We start from the raw sequence: 16,449 nt of genomic DNA, 5'->3' as shown, positions 1-16,449 counted from the left end.
TTGCCTCATTTTTCTGATTTTTAAAATTTATTTTAGCTATATTTCTTACATAAATAAGCTACCATAAATATCTAAGTTAGAACAAATGGTAGTAGTGTTAACTCATTAATTGATTTCTAGATTGTTTTAATACTCCCCCTACTCCATTAAAGGTCATATTTCACTTTACTGCTCATGACTACAGAGTGTTCCTCAATAATTGGCATGTGTACATACATATATTTATATACAACACTATAGTAACAAGAATATTTGTTAATATCTTACATTATTTCTGCTTAGACAAAGTTTTAGGTAACTAATAGTTTTAAAACTATAGAAAAATTCACTGTCAACTTTATTTACTTTTTATTTCTATTATTATTTTATGCAGAATGAGTTCTCCCATCTACAGTTATTAAAACTACTAAAACAGTAAAACTATCTGTTTGAAAGGATTACTTTGCATTTTTATTTATTCATTTTTTTTAGATGGAGTCTCACTCTGTTGCCCAGGTTGGAGTGCAGTGGCATGATCTTGGCTCACTGCAACCTCTGCCTCCTGGGTTCAAGTGATTCTCCTGCCTCAGCCTCCTGAGTAGCTGGGATTACAGGCACGCACCCCCGTACCCGGCTAATTTTTGTATTTTTAGTAGAGATGAGATTTCTTCATATTCGTCAGGCTGGTCTGAAACTTCTGACCTTGTGATCCACCCACCTTGGCCTCCCAAAGTGCTGGGATTACAGGTGTGAGCCACCGCACCTGGCTGGATAACTTTGCAGTTTTAAATATATCTTGATTTTGACATGGAAAGCATTCTTGCTATCATTTCTCCAAAAAACTGATAATAAAGTATGAATATGATTTGATAATTTAAAATCCCCTCTGTATGGGCGAAAGAAGACAAGTATTGAGTTTTTTAAATTTGATTTTTAATCTTTATGATTTTCAAGATCATAAGATCATATAAGAATTTTAGATTCCAAAATGTTGGTACCTGAAAAGAATATGCACATTTATAATTTTAATGAATTTTTAAGCTTCCTTTATTTAATGGCATAAAATATTTTCAATTTTTTCCTAAATGTAGAAAAATGTACTTTAAAAACTGTAATTAAAAAGTCTAACTAAAACATTAAGAAAAGTTTTAATTTCCATAAATAGATATATGTTTGCAAATGGTTACTTTCTAAAGAAATATTCAACTGTTTATATATTTTTGCCATAGATTGACCCAACATTAAGAAAGCATCGAGAACAGTTGGTCATTGAAGTTGGACGAAAACTAGACAAAGCTCAGATGATTCGTTTTGAGGAGCGAACTGGATATTTTTCCTCAACTGATTTGGGTAGAACTGCCAGCCATTACTATATTAAATACAACACCATTGAGGTATTATACTGAGTGGAACAAATGCAAATATGTTTAATTTTATATGCACATAGTTTCTAGACTTCAAAATGTGTTATTAATGCAAAATAATAAAAGCAAATAATATAACAAAATCCATTTAACTTATATGAATTCAACAGTATACCCTCAGTAAAGACAAGAAAAAAAACTTCAGATACTCAGAAACCTCTTGTCATCCTATTCAATGTGTTTATCCTAAGCAATATACACACCAAAACCTAAAAAGTCAAGGCACATTTGCTTATACATGTAATGATTTTCAGAAAACACCTCATGTGCTTACTAACTTTTCCCCATCTTTCCCCAAATAAACCTTCTATTTGTATAGCACTTTAGGTTTCTTTAAAATCTTTAAACATATTTTATCTCAGAACTGTGATCTGGTTGAGATCAATCCAACATATTGTCTCTAGCTTTTCACTTCTTTGATCACCTATTCACATCCACTCATTTCGTCAAAGTAACTTTTTAGATTTGTTCACTTGCTAGTGTGTTGCTACCACTCTATATCCTAAACCTGTTTGCAGTTCTTTTGCAGGAACTTTAGACTTTCTTTAGCATTTGTCTTCAATCTTTGTGCCCTTTGACTGATTTTTTTCAACTCAGTTTTCTGATTTTCTGTATGTCCTCACTAGCAATATTTTGAGAATTTTCAGATTACATATTTTCTAGATATACATCTCTGAATTTTTTGATACATGATCAGCTTAGAATTAGTGAACTGTGCAGATTTCCACATGGCCATGCTGAAAATAAGCAAAAAACCAGAATTTTATGAACTTTTTAAAGGTGTCTAATGTAAATTTTATTAACTTTTATTAACTTTTATTCATCATCCATCTTTTTCCTGCTAAAGATCTTCTATAGCTAATTATGTTCTAGGAATTTTTGTTTTGGTCTTTGATAAATTTATTGCTATTTATAAAGCAATGACTTTAACTACTGTAACCATACATTATAACTGCACTCTGTAATTTATAGTCACATTTTTAATTTGAAATATTTTAAATGTTTTGATTTTAATCAAATATAACACTTACTTTGGTAGACCTTTAATGAACTCTTTGATGCTCACAAAACAGAAGGTGATATCTTTGCCATAGTCTCCAAAGCAGAAGAATTTGATCAAATTAAGGTAAGATTCTTGAAATTTGAATCAAATGCATGCAACATGTATGCATTCATTCATTTATAAAAGCTTCTCATTAATTAATATCATATGAGCTGTATGGCACATCACATCTGGAATATCAGCAATGTTCTTTATCAATAAGACCCACTGTCCTAGATTATAATATTACGTCATACCTAACATCATTCTTTGTTCTGTACTCCACATCAAATAATTTAAATTGCTTTTGCAGTAATGAAACTGTTGAAGAGTGTAGTATGAAGATTTTGGTTTATTGCAATATAAGGCTTATTGAAGAAAATGTAAAAGTACCTGTATGATTCAAACCATAGATATGAGTATTTCTGTACCTATATTAATATTTAATCTTATTAACAGTGAAAACTTTAATACTTTGAATCATAGTACTTCACGGCTTTAAGCTATGAATGTGTTATACCATATAAAAATATATGACTATAATGAATGCATTTGAAGATAATTCAAGTTTGCCCTAATCCAGTTGTGCAGAGGTTTTACTCTGGTCAAATAAAATATGAAATCTCATCAATTCAAGGATGGTGAGGTCAGAAGATTTAATTTTTTGGCATATCAAATTTTTATATGTCAATGACAAATTTAATATTAGTGATGAATAATAAAATGTAATTGTATCAGCCTCAAGATCATTTCATATTGCAGTTTTTTAGCTAACTGTGGAAAAATTATTGTTATTTAACTCTATGAAAGAAAAGTGCTGCTTTATAGTAAATGGAAACTCTTACAAAGCATGCAGTGTATTTAATTTCAATGTGAAAAATTTAAATAAATCAGCCTCAAAATTCCAATAAATACATTGATTCTTCTAGGTCAGAGAAGAGGAAATAGAGGAGTTAGATGCCTTATTAAACAATTTTTGTGAACTCTCCACTCCTGGAGGTGTAGAGAATAGTTATGGGAAAATAAACATCTTACTTCAAACTTATATCAGCCGAGGAGAAATGGACAGTTTCTCCCTTATATCAGATTCTGCGTATGTTGCACAGGTAAGAATCTTATTCCCTTCCCTTTTCTCTTCCTTGAATATCTTTAGAGGACCAAGGTGCTAATTCATGCTATGCTATGAGTGTATTGCTTTGTGACATGCTACCAAACCACCATTTTACTTAGAACTGGTTCTGCTAATTTGTAAATATTTTATGTAATCTATGCTCATAAAACAAGACTGGGGATGAGATTTGATGGCTGATTTGGCTTTTTTTGGTGTTGATGTTTTTATAAAGTTTTAAAATGATACCTGATTTTTTTCTACTTTAAATGATGAATTTCATTTCTTTTACTTATAAAGTAAAAGAATATAAAGTACTTATAAAGAGATAAGTTAAAGAATGTTGCAAGCGTAAAGAAAAGATTGTGAAACTTTTTTAGTTTTTACTAAATATTAGAAATAATATTTTTAATCATTAAATAAGGCATAGTAAACATATTTCCTACCATATGTTCAGTGTAATAAGTCTCTGGTTTTTACAAAAGTTATCTCTCCTCTCTACTGTTGAAACTTAAAAATTGAGGACAGAAAGCAAATTATTCCCTAAACTACAGCTCATTTAATTTATAACTTTTAAAAAATACCATAGTATAAAATGTTCAGATATTTGTGTTTTAATATTCAAGCCCTCATGTGAAGTAAAGGAGGTTATGTTTTACCCTATTTTTCCTTCAAATGAAAAATTTCCCTTCTAGACATACTTTTTTAAAAAACTTACTTACCTGTCAAGGCTTTTTAATTTTATTTTATTGAGTATTTCCCTTTATAAATTAAGAATAAATTAAAACTCAATTTTATTTTAAATATGGAAATGATTCTGCTGTTATGTTGTATTTGTAATTTTGTTCAAAGACTAAATATAGAAAACAATGTTTGTGTTAAATGAATCATTATTAATAGCCGTGAGTACTTAGGAGTGCTGTCAACATGTAATATTTACAAACACAAACTAAGACATATTAGTAAACATTTTGAATGAATGTAGTAATTTAATCAGTGTAACCAAGATACCAGGTGATGATTTCATAAATTATATAAAGTTAGTATAGATGTAGTGAAAATATTTATATATTCTTTAAACATTATAGCTTCTATAGGAATAATTGTTTCTAATCTCCTTTGTTTTATATGTTTTTCAGTAAAGTAATAAAATATTGTCATTTTATATTTTCTAATATTTTATATGTTCTAATATTTTATATTGAAATAGTTAATCATTTAAATAAAAGGTAAAGTTTTACTGGGTTCTGGATGAATAATCTGGCAGCATTTCTGCTTGCTTCAAGATTATGAAGATATTATCAGAGACTGACATAAGAATTGCTTACAATGTAAAACTTTAATTCTCTTCATGATTGGTATCCAGGAAGTCAACTTCTGATTAAGGATATCTCAAAGCATCCCTGGTTTTTCTTAAATAGCCGTTATGGATTTAGCATCCCTGAATGCATCAGATAAATTATATTTTATTACATTTTAAGTTTAAGCTATCAGTAATTGAACAACTACTCTCTCAACTCTGTAAAATGGTATTTTCTTCTATATTTTTTAAGCTTTCTCTTCTCAGCCCCTAAGGTAAACCTATAGCTCAAATATTCTAGGATTCTATTTAAAGGCTTATGCTTAACTTTTCTAGACTGTACATGTTATAGACTTATTATTTTCAGCCAATTTATATCATTCTAGATTAAAATGCCCTGTTTGTATCTTGTCATATGGAATTTCTCCTACTTCTTTTAGCTTTGAGGAGACAACTGTAGATCAGTAATATTAAAATGACATACTTTCAAAGACAGTTGGGAAAATTAGCCTGACAGTTTTTTATAAGAACAAGTGGAAATGAGGTAGGAAAACCTATTTGATAGATACAGTAATCAAAATTTTATTTATTATTCTCTGGGCCTTATAAAGACCCATTCATTCATTTTTAATGGATATCAGAACTGTCCTCATACTTCTATCTACCATTTTGTACTTTAGTTTCTAATACCGAAACAAAACAGTCAAATTAGTCAAAAGACAGTGCATATCTTATATAAAATGTGAAATGAAAGCCCTTAACTCATCTGTCATTTTTGACCTCATAATTTTAGGCTGGATTGTTTGTCTGCCATTTGAAATATTTTCAGTTTTGTATGTCTTGTTTGAATTTTAACCAGATTGAACATTCTTTATTTTCAAATACAGATGTTATTGGATATTGGAAGGTATCTTTAAGTTCATTTAGTAAATAATCTTTAATAAAACAATCTGCAAAGTTAATGATAGAGGGGTGGAGGCAAAATAAATGGGAGCTAGCTGTAGAAATGTGAAGAAAAAAGACTGCATTCATTATAGCTTTCTATATGTCTATTAATGAAGTTATCCTCAGACCACTGAGTCTAGAATCTCAGTTATATTTGGAGTCCTTTAGTCCTGGCTTTGAGTAGATGCTCTGACACCAACAAGCTGTGTGACCTTGGTGAAATTTTATACCTCTTTGAGCCCTAGTGTATTCATCTATAAAATCATAATATCAATATCAATTAAATGCAGTTTTTGTAAAAATTAAATGAGGCAATGTATGTAAAGCAAGTTAACATATTGTTTGGTTTATAGGAAGCCAATAATATGGCCCTTTCATATAAGTAGCTACATTAATCAGTATTTCATTTGTCACCCTTCTCTCATTAATTTTTTTTCCCTGACTGGAATTCCAGTCTTCCTTAATCCTCTAAATAGCCTTGTAAATTTAATCATTCCACTATTCATCTAGAGGCATCCTTGTCTGTTATAGTCAGATGCCTTAACAGCCTCCTAAATATTTTGCATGCCTTTTGTCTCTTCCTACTTCGTTCCTGTTTAGAAGGTAGAACTTTCTAAGAACTTGGAAATACGGCTTCTCCTCTGAGAGTGAACAAGTAGCATCCACATATAAAGGACAGGATTATTCTTATGTAGAAATAATAAGAATAATTAGGATTATATGCAAAAAGGTATGCCCCACAATTCAAGGATGCAGCTTGACTTGCACTTCTTTTCAGAGTGAGTTTGAATAATAAATTTATTGACAAATTTAAAAGCACATTGGGTATAACCACCAATCTCCTCCTATTATTTTTTAGAATGCAGCTAGAATTGTCCGTGCTCTTTTTGAAATTGCTCTGAGGAAACGTTGGCCTGCCATGACCTACAGGCTCCTGAATCTTAGTAAAGTCATTGACAAGAGGCTTTGGGGTTGGGCTAGCCCTTTGAGACAATTTTCAGTCCTACCACCACACATCCTAACAAGATTAGAAGAAAAAAAGCTTACTGTGGATAAGCTGAAAGACATGAGGAAAGACGAAATAGGTAAGAAGGAAGCAAATATGTTTGAATGTATTGTTTTGTGCAAATAGAATATGTTACTAGATGTAAAAGAAGGTATTGTGAATTTACACATTAATCAAAATAAAAATTTTGCCATACTTATAAATATTTTTCATTTATCTAAAATCAAGCAAAAATCTCTTCATATTCAAGTGAATCTGTTTATAGTAGTTTAAACACTATCGTAATTTTAAGAACCCTATTAATAGCTAAAGAAACCTTGATACTGACTTTAAAAACTGTGAATTGCTAATTCAAGTTAACTATTACAAAATATTCAAACATGCCAGGTCAAGAATGTCAGCTAATCTACATAGCAAATCATAAAACAAGCAATAAAATCACCTTCTCTGAAATCCCATTTACAAGTCAGATTATATTGCTTTTTTCTGCCTGGACACATTTGTTCTATGTGATATTTTTCTGCAGGTCACATTTTGCATCATGTGAATATTGGATTGAAGGTCAAACAATGTGTTCATCAGATTCCTTCTGTTATGATGGAAGCATCCATTCAGCCCATCACAAGGACTGTCCTCCGAGTGACACTCAGCATCTATCCTGATTTCACTTGGAATGATCAGGTAGAAGTGGAAAACACCTATATCTATGTTAAACAAAAATGTCTGTACTACAGGCTCAACTACATCTGTTCCTAAGGCATATAGAAAATCCTCTAAAAGGAATATATATTGAGGATTTATGTAAAAAATTATAGCAATTAGCCGAGAATGGTGACAGGCGCCTGTAGTCCCAGCTACTTGGGAGGCTGAGGCAGGAGAATGGCGTGAACCCGAGAGGCCTGAGTTTGCTGTGAGCCAAGACCGTGCCACTGCACTCCAGCCTGGGTGACAGAGCGAGACTCTGTCTCAAAAAAATAATAATAATTTTAAAAACTTATAGCAATATTTACTCTCATCCTCAACAAAACCTTGGTATATTAGTAATATGTCAACCAGTAAGGTTCCTTCAAAACATTTAGAAAACCTAAATTTCAACAATGAACAACAGTTTAGTGGATTCAACTCCATAGGGACTTTGCTATATTAGTTCTATCTTCTTTTATTTTCTCTATGTTATCTTCATTTTTGCCATGTCTACTTTGTCATTTTAGCCTTCCAAAAAATTCAAGATTTTTCATGATAAAAAGAGCCATTTTTAAATCTTGATGTCTCTTAAATTAATATTCTTTCCTTTTTTGAAACATTAGACTTGTAGAAAAGTATTCTTTATTTTCCCCCGATCACCTGTTTCTTTCCTGCTGAGACTACTTCCTCCGTGATCTCCAGAGACTGATGGATTGCCATAATAAATAGATCTTTCTCAGTTATTTTCTTTACTTCTCTGAATATTTAACACCATACAGTTTTTCAAAATGTTCATCCTTGATTCCCATCACGTTTTTGTTTCTAATTCTTTCTTCTCCATTGATAGCTTAGATATTATTGTGTATATAAAGATACACACCAGATTCTCTTTTTATTCAATCAATATCTTTTAAAGATCTATTTTTGTACCAGTTACTATGTTAGAGATTGTAGGTACAAAGGCAAGTGAGGCTCAGTTCTTACTTTCAATAAGCCGATGGGGGAAAACAAGTAAATCACTATTAATAGTATAGCAGTGCCTATTTCGCATGTTATTGTAAAGTTCTAATTAAGTATCTTCTGCATTACCTGATGTTTATAGATCTTTAATGTGAATGAATTTTAACAGTATGCTCTAAAATTACCCAACCTTGATTTTAACCTAATTCTACATTGGTCTTAAAGTGTCTAAATCTTTAATTTCTTTAGTTTCCTCAGTTATAAACATGTATTATTATAATAATAATAATGTTTTTTACAGAATTTTCATTGGGACTAGATGATACAAAATTATATTTAATATTTCTATAGATATAAAGTTTCACTTAAATATAAATTTATTGTTACCCGTAAACTCATACTTGAAATTTTATTTTTAATACACTATTTTTGAAATGAGTGGAAGTTTTGTATTTCTTACACTGTCTCCTTCTGCCAATATCTGTAATAAATCTGCAGTTTGATTTAACTCATTAGTAAGACAGAGTACTTAATGATTTTAATAGTTATCTCTGTCAGGCACAATGCTATTGACTTCAAGATTGGAAAACTTAAGTTGCCTCAAACTGAGTTAAGGACTAAAGTATATTATCTTTCATAATAAAAGGTCCACAGGTAGAATAGGCCCTAGTGATGGTTGAGTCTTCTGTTTAAAGATGTCATTCAAGGACCAGGAACTTTTCACCCATTTGCTCTGCTGACACTTGTGGATACTTCTCAAATGTTTTCATGATTTACTGTTTGCATTAAACAGAGCATGGGAAACACATCCCCACTTCTTCAGCCCAGAGCATGGACCATAGACCTTTTCTTCTGTCTAATTGGGCCAGTATTTGTCATGTGCCTCTGCCTTACCACAGCAGTTGTGAGGGGAATCCCATGAGCTGATAGACTTATGCCAATCAAAATTATCCCAGAGGATGTGGTCACTTTTTCTTGAGTCACATGAGGGAGAGATGCATGCTGAACAAGACTGGGTTTCGCAAAGAAGAGCGAGTGAGAGAGAGAGTAAGAGAGAGAGAAAGACATTGAAATGGATAAAACAAAATACAGTATATCTATCCAATGGAATATTATTAGATAATAAAAAGGAATGAAAGCATTGATGCATGCTAAAACTTAGATGAACTGTGAAACCATCATGGTAAATTAAAAAATCCAGTCACAAAAGACTGCATATTATATGATTTTATTTAATTGAAATTTACAGAATAGGCAAATCTGTAAGGAAAAGGTAGTGACTACTAATGGGTACAAGGTTTCTTTTTGAGGTGGTAAAAATGTTCTAAAACTAGATTATGGTGATGGTTGTACAACTTTGGAAATATTTTAAAATTATTTAACTGTATACTGTAAATATTTAAATGAGTAAACTTTGTAATATAAATTATGTATCAATAAAGCTTCTAGAGTGAGAAGATTGGATGCTATCCCTTACTTGAGTTATGACATACTATTTTTCTTCTAGGTACATGGGACAGTGGGAGAACCTTGGTGGATTTGGGTAGAAGATCCTACAAATGATCATATTTATCATTCAGAGTATTTTCTAGCTCTAAAAAAACAAGTAAGTATATATATGTGAATATATCCTTATTATTTTGTCATTGTAAAAAAATTTATACTAACAGTTTCTGCTTTTATTTCTCTGTAATTTTATAGTACAATTAAAACTTTATTTTATGTTTTAGTTTTCTGTTAGTTTTAAAAGAATACAGTGATTAAATGTTATAGTACTGGTATATTCAATGTGATCATGGTTTAAGAAATTCAGTTACCAGTCATGTCCCACATAGTGACATTTCAGTGAACAACGGACCACATACACAACAACAGTACAATAGTGGTCCTTTAAGATTATAATACTGTATTTTCACCTACTTTTTCTAGGTTTAAATTTGTTTAGATAGCTATGTACCATTGTGTTATATAATTGCCTAAAATATTCAATACAGTAACATGCTGCATGGTCACATGCTGTATGAGAGCAATAGGCTATGCCATATAGCTTAGATGTTTAAGAGGCTATACCATCTGGCTTGCCTGCATACACTGTGACGTTCTTAAGACAAAATTGCCTAATGACACATTTTTCAGAATTATTCCTGTCATTAAGCAATGCGTTACTGGATAATCTTTACCATGGTTTAATCCATGGGTTCCAGAGGTGTGGAATATGAAAATAGGCAGGATAAATAATAGTCTTAAGGGTCACATGCACAAAATACTGAATAGTATTGAATTAAAAGAGTGTTTCTTCTAAATTTCTTTATAAATCACAAGACAAAGACTCAATTTGATGGTATTTCTTTAACTGATTTAACTCATTTGTAATTTCTGTTTTTATCAAAGAGAAAGCAAGTTTCAGGTAAGAGTCTTGGGTAGGCAACAGTAGAATTTCAGAGCAGTGTTTTGTATTCATTGCTTTTGTCTTCTTGGTTACCTTCTATTTGTACCAAGTGATTCCAGTATTCCACTTTAAGTACTGATAGAACTTAACGAAAAATATTAAGTAAATAATATGGTAATTCAGTATGGTAAAAATCATGAAGTTATGTAATTGAATGAATGATGTTTGGGAAATTCAGGTAGTCAAATTGGTAACTTGTTAATACATGATGATATGCATATATAAATAATATAAATTGGGCATAAAATTTTACCTTCTATCCAGTATCCTCAGAAGGGCACCATGCACAAGTTTCTAAAGTTTCTGAATATTTCAGCTATTTAGAAATTCAAGATACTTTGTCTTTAGTATATCTTGTAGAGATACCACTATCTTAACAGTAGACTAATAAGGGCTTTATGCTATTAGAATATCCTTATTTATTTTTGACTTTATTTCATATTAGGTCATTAGCAAAGAAGCTCAACTACTGGTGTTTACAATCCCTATTTTTGAGCCTTTGCCTTCCCAATACTACATCCGAGCAGTGTCTGATAGATGGCTGGGTGCTGAGGCAGTATGTATTATCAACTTTCAGCATCTAATTCTACCAGAGAGACATCCTCCTCATACAGGTAACATGGTGAATGCTGATTTGAATCACCGATTTTTCCAAAATGGTTGTTTAATTAATGTTGAAAAATGTCTGCGCCTTATAAAGTTTTACTTATAATCATTATAACTTCTCTGTAACTCCCTTTTTATTTCATTTGTTATTAATCATTTAATCTATGCTCTCTGTAAAACTTTTATTTTCTCCCTTGCATTTATTCCAGTTTACTTAAACTTATTTCTAGTATGTTAAATTAACTAACATACCAGTGAGTTATGGGGAATTTTCCCCCATCTTTTGTGTTTCTACACCAAAAACAAAAAAGCTAATATTAAGGAATCATATTATGGTATCACTATGGAGTGGATTTCCATATACCGCAAGTGAGTTTGTGTCCTGCAAATAACATATGCCCTTTATTTTAGTTTTATCCCTCTGCCCTAACATTATAAAGGGGTACATGGTAATCTTCAACATCATATAAGAGTGTTTTTCACTGTCATACCTTGTAAAAATCCATTTTAAATTTTGATGACATGGACAAATACCTTTTTATTTTGACTTAATATAGAAGCAGATTTTCAGGAATAAATGTTTACAATGATACTTTTAAGTGCCCTATGAAATACTCTATTTCAAAAAATCCTAAACTAATCTGTTAATTAACTAGTATAATAAGTTTCTTTTTCAGAATTCATAATTGATGAGTATTGATTTTAAGAGGGCCTTAATTTATAGAAAAATGAAAGTCCGTATTTTTTCTCATATGATTCTTCCAAAGAGAAACCCTTTGTCATTTTCAGAATAAAATATAGTCCTCACTACTTTTAATGAACTCATTATTTGGCAGTCCTTTGGGAATTGAAGCAGGTCTTAACGTGACTTTAAACTTTGCCATTTTTGCCATATGTGTACCTTATTAATTATCTTAGCTTATTTTAAAGAGAGATACTTTATACTACAGCTTAATTCCACTTTGATATCTTGGCAGAACAGAACTAACAGGCTTGTCAACATAGAAAAATAATGAGATTGTAGTATCTAGTGATCTGCTCATTGAAGGGGATCTTTCTAGTCTTTTTTCATCAAATGTGCTTACATGTAATATTCAGGATCTCAGAATAAAATATATAAAAAATGTTTGGTGCTTTAATGTAAAATATAATCTTCAAACATCATTATCTTTGGCACAGCACTTGATCTTAGTATGCGTTAGCATTATCTTTCAATGTTCGTTTAATCTTTCACCTGCCAAATGACCAAGAACGTATCACCCTATTCATATAATTAGCTGAGTTGTGACTACATTTTTAAAAACAGTAAATGTACTACCATAACATCTCAGTTGACATTAGACATATACAAAGTAACCTCAATGATTCCAGGGTCTCTGTGAATATATAGTCGTACCATTGAGCCCAAATGAGCCAAGAAAAATCTTCATCTTTCACTAATACAAAGCATCGTAATTTAACATCCTCTGTAAATATGCAATATGCACAGTTTATTTTTTTTTTTTTTTAGTCTTTTTAAGAACATATCTTAGCTTTGATTAGCATTATAAGCATTAACTTGCAATGCTTCCCCTCCTTCCTTCTCGATTTTTTATTCATTTTATTTTATTTGTGAGACGGAGTTTCACTCTTTCGCCCAGGCTGGAGTGAAGTGGCGCGATCTGGGCTCACTGCAAGTGAGCAGCACCCGCCGGGTTCAAGCGATTCTCCTGCCTCAGCCTCCCTAGTAGCTGGGATTACAGGTGCCTGCCACCGCGCCCAGCTAATTTTTGTATTTTTAGTAGAGACAGGGTTTCGCCATGTTGGCCAGGCTGTTCTCAAACTCCTCAGGTGATCCATCCGCCTCGGCCTCCCGAAGTGCTAGAATTACAGGCTTGAGCCACCGCGCCCGACCTCGATTTTTAGTGCTTCAGAAAATTTAAGAGTCATTAGCGTGTCATTAGCCCTCAGTTACCTATGTAATTAATTGAATAGAGCAGTAGGGAAAGGATAATGTTTTAAATTAACTTTTTGACTCTTAAATACATTTTTTAAGAAGAAAATTTGCCATACTTCCATTTTGAAACAGTACCGTGAACATGTGACTCAAGGTACAGACTACTATGTTACCTTACAGATTATTTCTTCTTCTTGTTTGAATTTCAAATGACCGGATTTCTATTTCATGAAATAATCTTGAGAGTAAAGCAGCCTTCTGGTTTTCTAACGGATACTTTCTGGATTATGGAGAATATAAGGTCTGTGGAATTCAAGGGTGTATAACTGTTTCTCTAAATCATTTTATGTTTCTAATTCCCTAGGCCTCCCATCCACATAATAAGAAACAACTAAATCTGGTTTCTAGGTTTTCTCAGGGCAGTTTTTTTTTACTCAGCTTTGTTTTAAAACTCCCACCCTATTTTCTACCTGGAATTACCCTAAATTCATTTTACTTTCCATTGACAACAATAGTTCACTCAACTACTCTTGCTTGGTCAGTGTCTAACAGAACAAAAGTAATTTGTTGTTAGTAACCATTTCAGTGTTGAAGTCTGCAAATGGTTTTAATTTTTTTGCCAATTGAGGCAGATTTAGGTTTTGTTCTGTAACATGCATATACTTGTTATTCAAATGACTTTCCTGATTGGGAAAAAAGGATATAGCATTATAGTTGGCTTATATAGGGCACTCCCCCAGAAAAGCATCCAGTATGTGAATATGGTAAATATGATTATTTGCGTGACATATTTGTTGAAATGCTAGATCTGTAATGGGTATATGAGAATTTGTGTTAAGCTTGTTCTCCCCATCTAAGGAACTAAGGATTACTATATTCTTTACAATACAATATTCAGTATTGTGCATGTTTTTCAGTTATTGTATAGCCATCCTGTTGGGTCTTTTCAGAATTACTGGATCTTCAGCCTTTACCAATCACAGCTTTGGGATGTAAAGCTTATGAAGCCCTGTACAACTTCAGCCACTTTAACCCTGTACAGACACAAATATTTCATACACTGTATCACACGGATTGTAATGTCCTACTTGGAGCACCTACTGGATCGGGAAAGACTGTTGCAGCTGAATTAGCCATTTTCAGAGTCTTCAACAAATACCCTACTTCAAAGGTCTGTTGAAAGAATCATATACCTACATTTAATTAGAAAAGACGTTCATAATCTCTAAACTAGACAGTTATAAATATATTAGCAGGGTCCAAAGAATAGATTTGTCACTCTCAGTGAATTTCCCAGGGGACCAGATCAGTACAGATACACCATGAAGATATCATGGGTTTGGTTACATACTACCACAATATAGTGAATGTCACAATAAAGCAAGTCACACAAATTTTTTGGATTCCCAGTTCATATAAAAATTATGTTTATACTATACCATAGCCTTTTAAGTGTGCAATAGCATGTTTAAAATATCTACATAGCTAAATTTGAAAATACTTTATTACTAAGAAATACTATCAATCATCTGAGCCTTTGGTGAGTCTTAATCTTTTTGCTAGTGAAGGGTTTTGCCTCAATGTCGATGGCTGCTGACTGATCATGGTTGTGGCTACTGAAGGTTGGAGTAGCTGTGGCCATTTCTTTAAATAAGACAACAATGAAGTTTGCCACATTGATTGACTCTTCCTTTCATGAAAACTTTTTCTGTAGCGTGTGATGCTGCCTGATAGCATTTTACCCACTATAGAATGTCTTTCAAAATGAGTCAACCCTCTCAAACCCTGCCACTGCTTTATGAACTAAGTTTATGTAATATTCTAAATCCTTATGGTAATTTCAGCAATGGTCTCAGTATCTTTGTCATCAGTAGATTCTATCGCAAGAAGTACCTTTTCTTTGCTCATCCATGGAAGCAACTCCTCATCTGTTCATTTTATCATGAGATTGTAACAATTCAGTTATATCATCAGGCTCCACTTCTAGTTCTCTTGCTGTTTCTACCACATCTGCAGTGCCTTTCTCTACTAAGGTCTTGAACCCCTCAGTCATCCATGAAGGGTGGAATCAACTTCTTCCTAACTCCTGTTAATGTTGGTATTTTGATCTCCTCCCAAGAATCATGCATGTTCTTAATGGCATCTAGAATTGCGAATTCTTTCCAGAAGGTTTTCAACTTATCTCTGCCCACGTCCATCAGAGGAATCACTATCTATGGTAGCTATAGTCTTATGAAACATATTTCTTAAGTAAAAAGATAGGAAAGCCAAAATTACCCCTAGATCCCTGGAGTGCAGAATAGGTCTTATGTTAGCAGGCATGAAAACAACATTCATCTCTTTGTACATCTCTGTCAAAGCTTTGGAGTGTGATTAGATGCATTGTCAATGAGCAGTCACATTTTGAAAGGAATCTTTTTTTCTAAGCAGTAGGTCTTAACAGTGGGCTTAAAATATTCAATAAACCATGCCCTTTAGTAGTAAATATGCTGTCATCCGGGCTTTGTTGTTCCATTTATAGAGCACAGACAGAGGTGATTTAGCATAATTCTTAAGGACGCTAGGGTTTTTGGAATGGTTAAATGAGCATTGGCTTCAACTTCAAGTCACCCGTTGCATTAGTCGCTAACAAGAAAGTTAGCTTATCCTTTGAAGCTTTGAAGCCAGTCATTGACTTCTCTCTACCTGTGAAAGTCCTTGATGGCATCCTCTTCCAATATTAGGCTATTTTGTGTACATTAAAACTCTGTTGTTTATTGTAGCCACCTTCCTCAATTATCTTAGCTATATTTTCCAGATAACTTGCTGCAGCTTCTGTATCAGCACTTGCTACTTCACCTGGCACTTTATAGAGGTGACTTCTTTCTTTAAACATTGTGAAACAAGCTTCAAATTTTTCTTCTGGATTGTCCTCACCACTCTCAGCCTTCACAGAATTGAAGAGAATTTGGGGCTTGCTCTAGAGTAGGCTTTATGTTATGGAAATATCGTGGTTGATTTGATCTTCTAT

The 16,449-nt window shown here is 32.4% G+C and overlaps 1 protein-coding gene across 8 annotated transcripts in view; it reads left to right on the top strand.

The window, feature by feature from the left end:
* Positions 1-16,449, top strand: part of ASCC3 (activating signal cointegrator 1 complex subunit 3) — a 384,990-nt gene that overhangs the window by 239,994 nt on the left and 128,547 nt on the right. For all 8 annotated transcript variants that reach the window (XM_003897951.5, XM_017958157.2, XM_017958154.3 and 5 more), the window contains 8 exons: positions 1,209-1,373; positions 2,443-2,529; positions 3,375-3,551; positions 6,658-6,883; positions 7,331-7,485; positions 9,956-10,054; positions 11,343-11,511; positions 14,390-14,610. In XM_003897951.5, the coding sequence (XP_003898000.3) occupies positions 1,209-1,373; positions 2,443-2,529; positions 3,375-3,551; positions 6,658-6,883; positions 7,331-7,485; positions 9,956-10,054; positions 11,343-11,511; positions 14,390-14,610 (1,299 nt within the window). The remainder of the gene's footprint in view (positions 1-1,208; positions 1,374-2,442; positions 2,530-3,374; positions 3,552-6,657; positions 6,884-7,330; positions 7,486-9,955; positions 10,055-11,342; positions 11,512-14,389; positions 14,611-16,449) is intronic.

Source organism: Papio anubis, chromosome 6 (genome assembly GCF_008728515.1).
Source record: "Papio anubis isolate 15944 chromosome 6, Panubis1.0, whole genome shotgun sequence".
NCBI classification, from domain to species: domain Eukaryota; kingdom Metazoa; phylum Chordata; class Mammalia; order Primates; family Cercopithecidae; genus Papio; species Papio anubis.
Note: the sequence above shows the minus strand (reverse complement) of the source record. Positions and strands in the feature narration are given on the sequence as shown.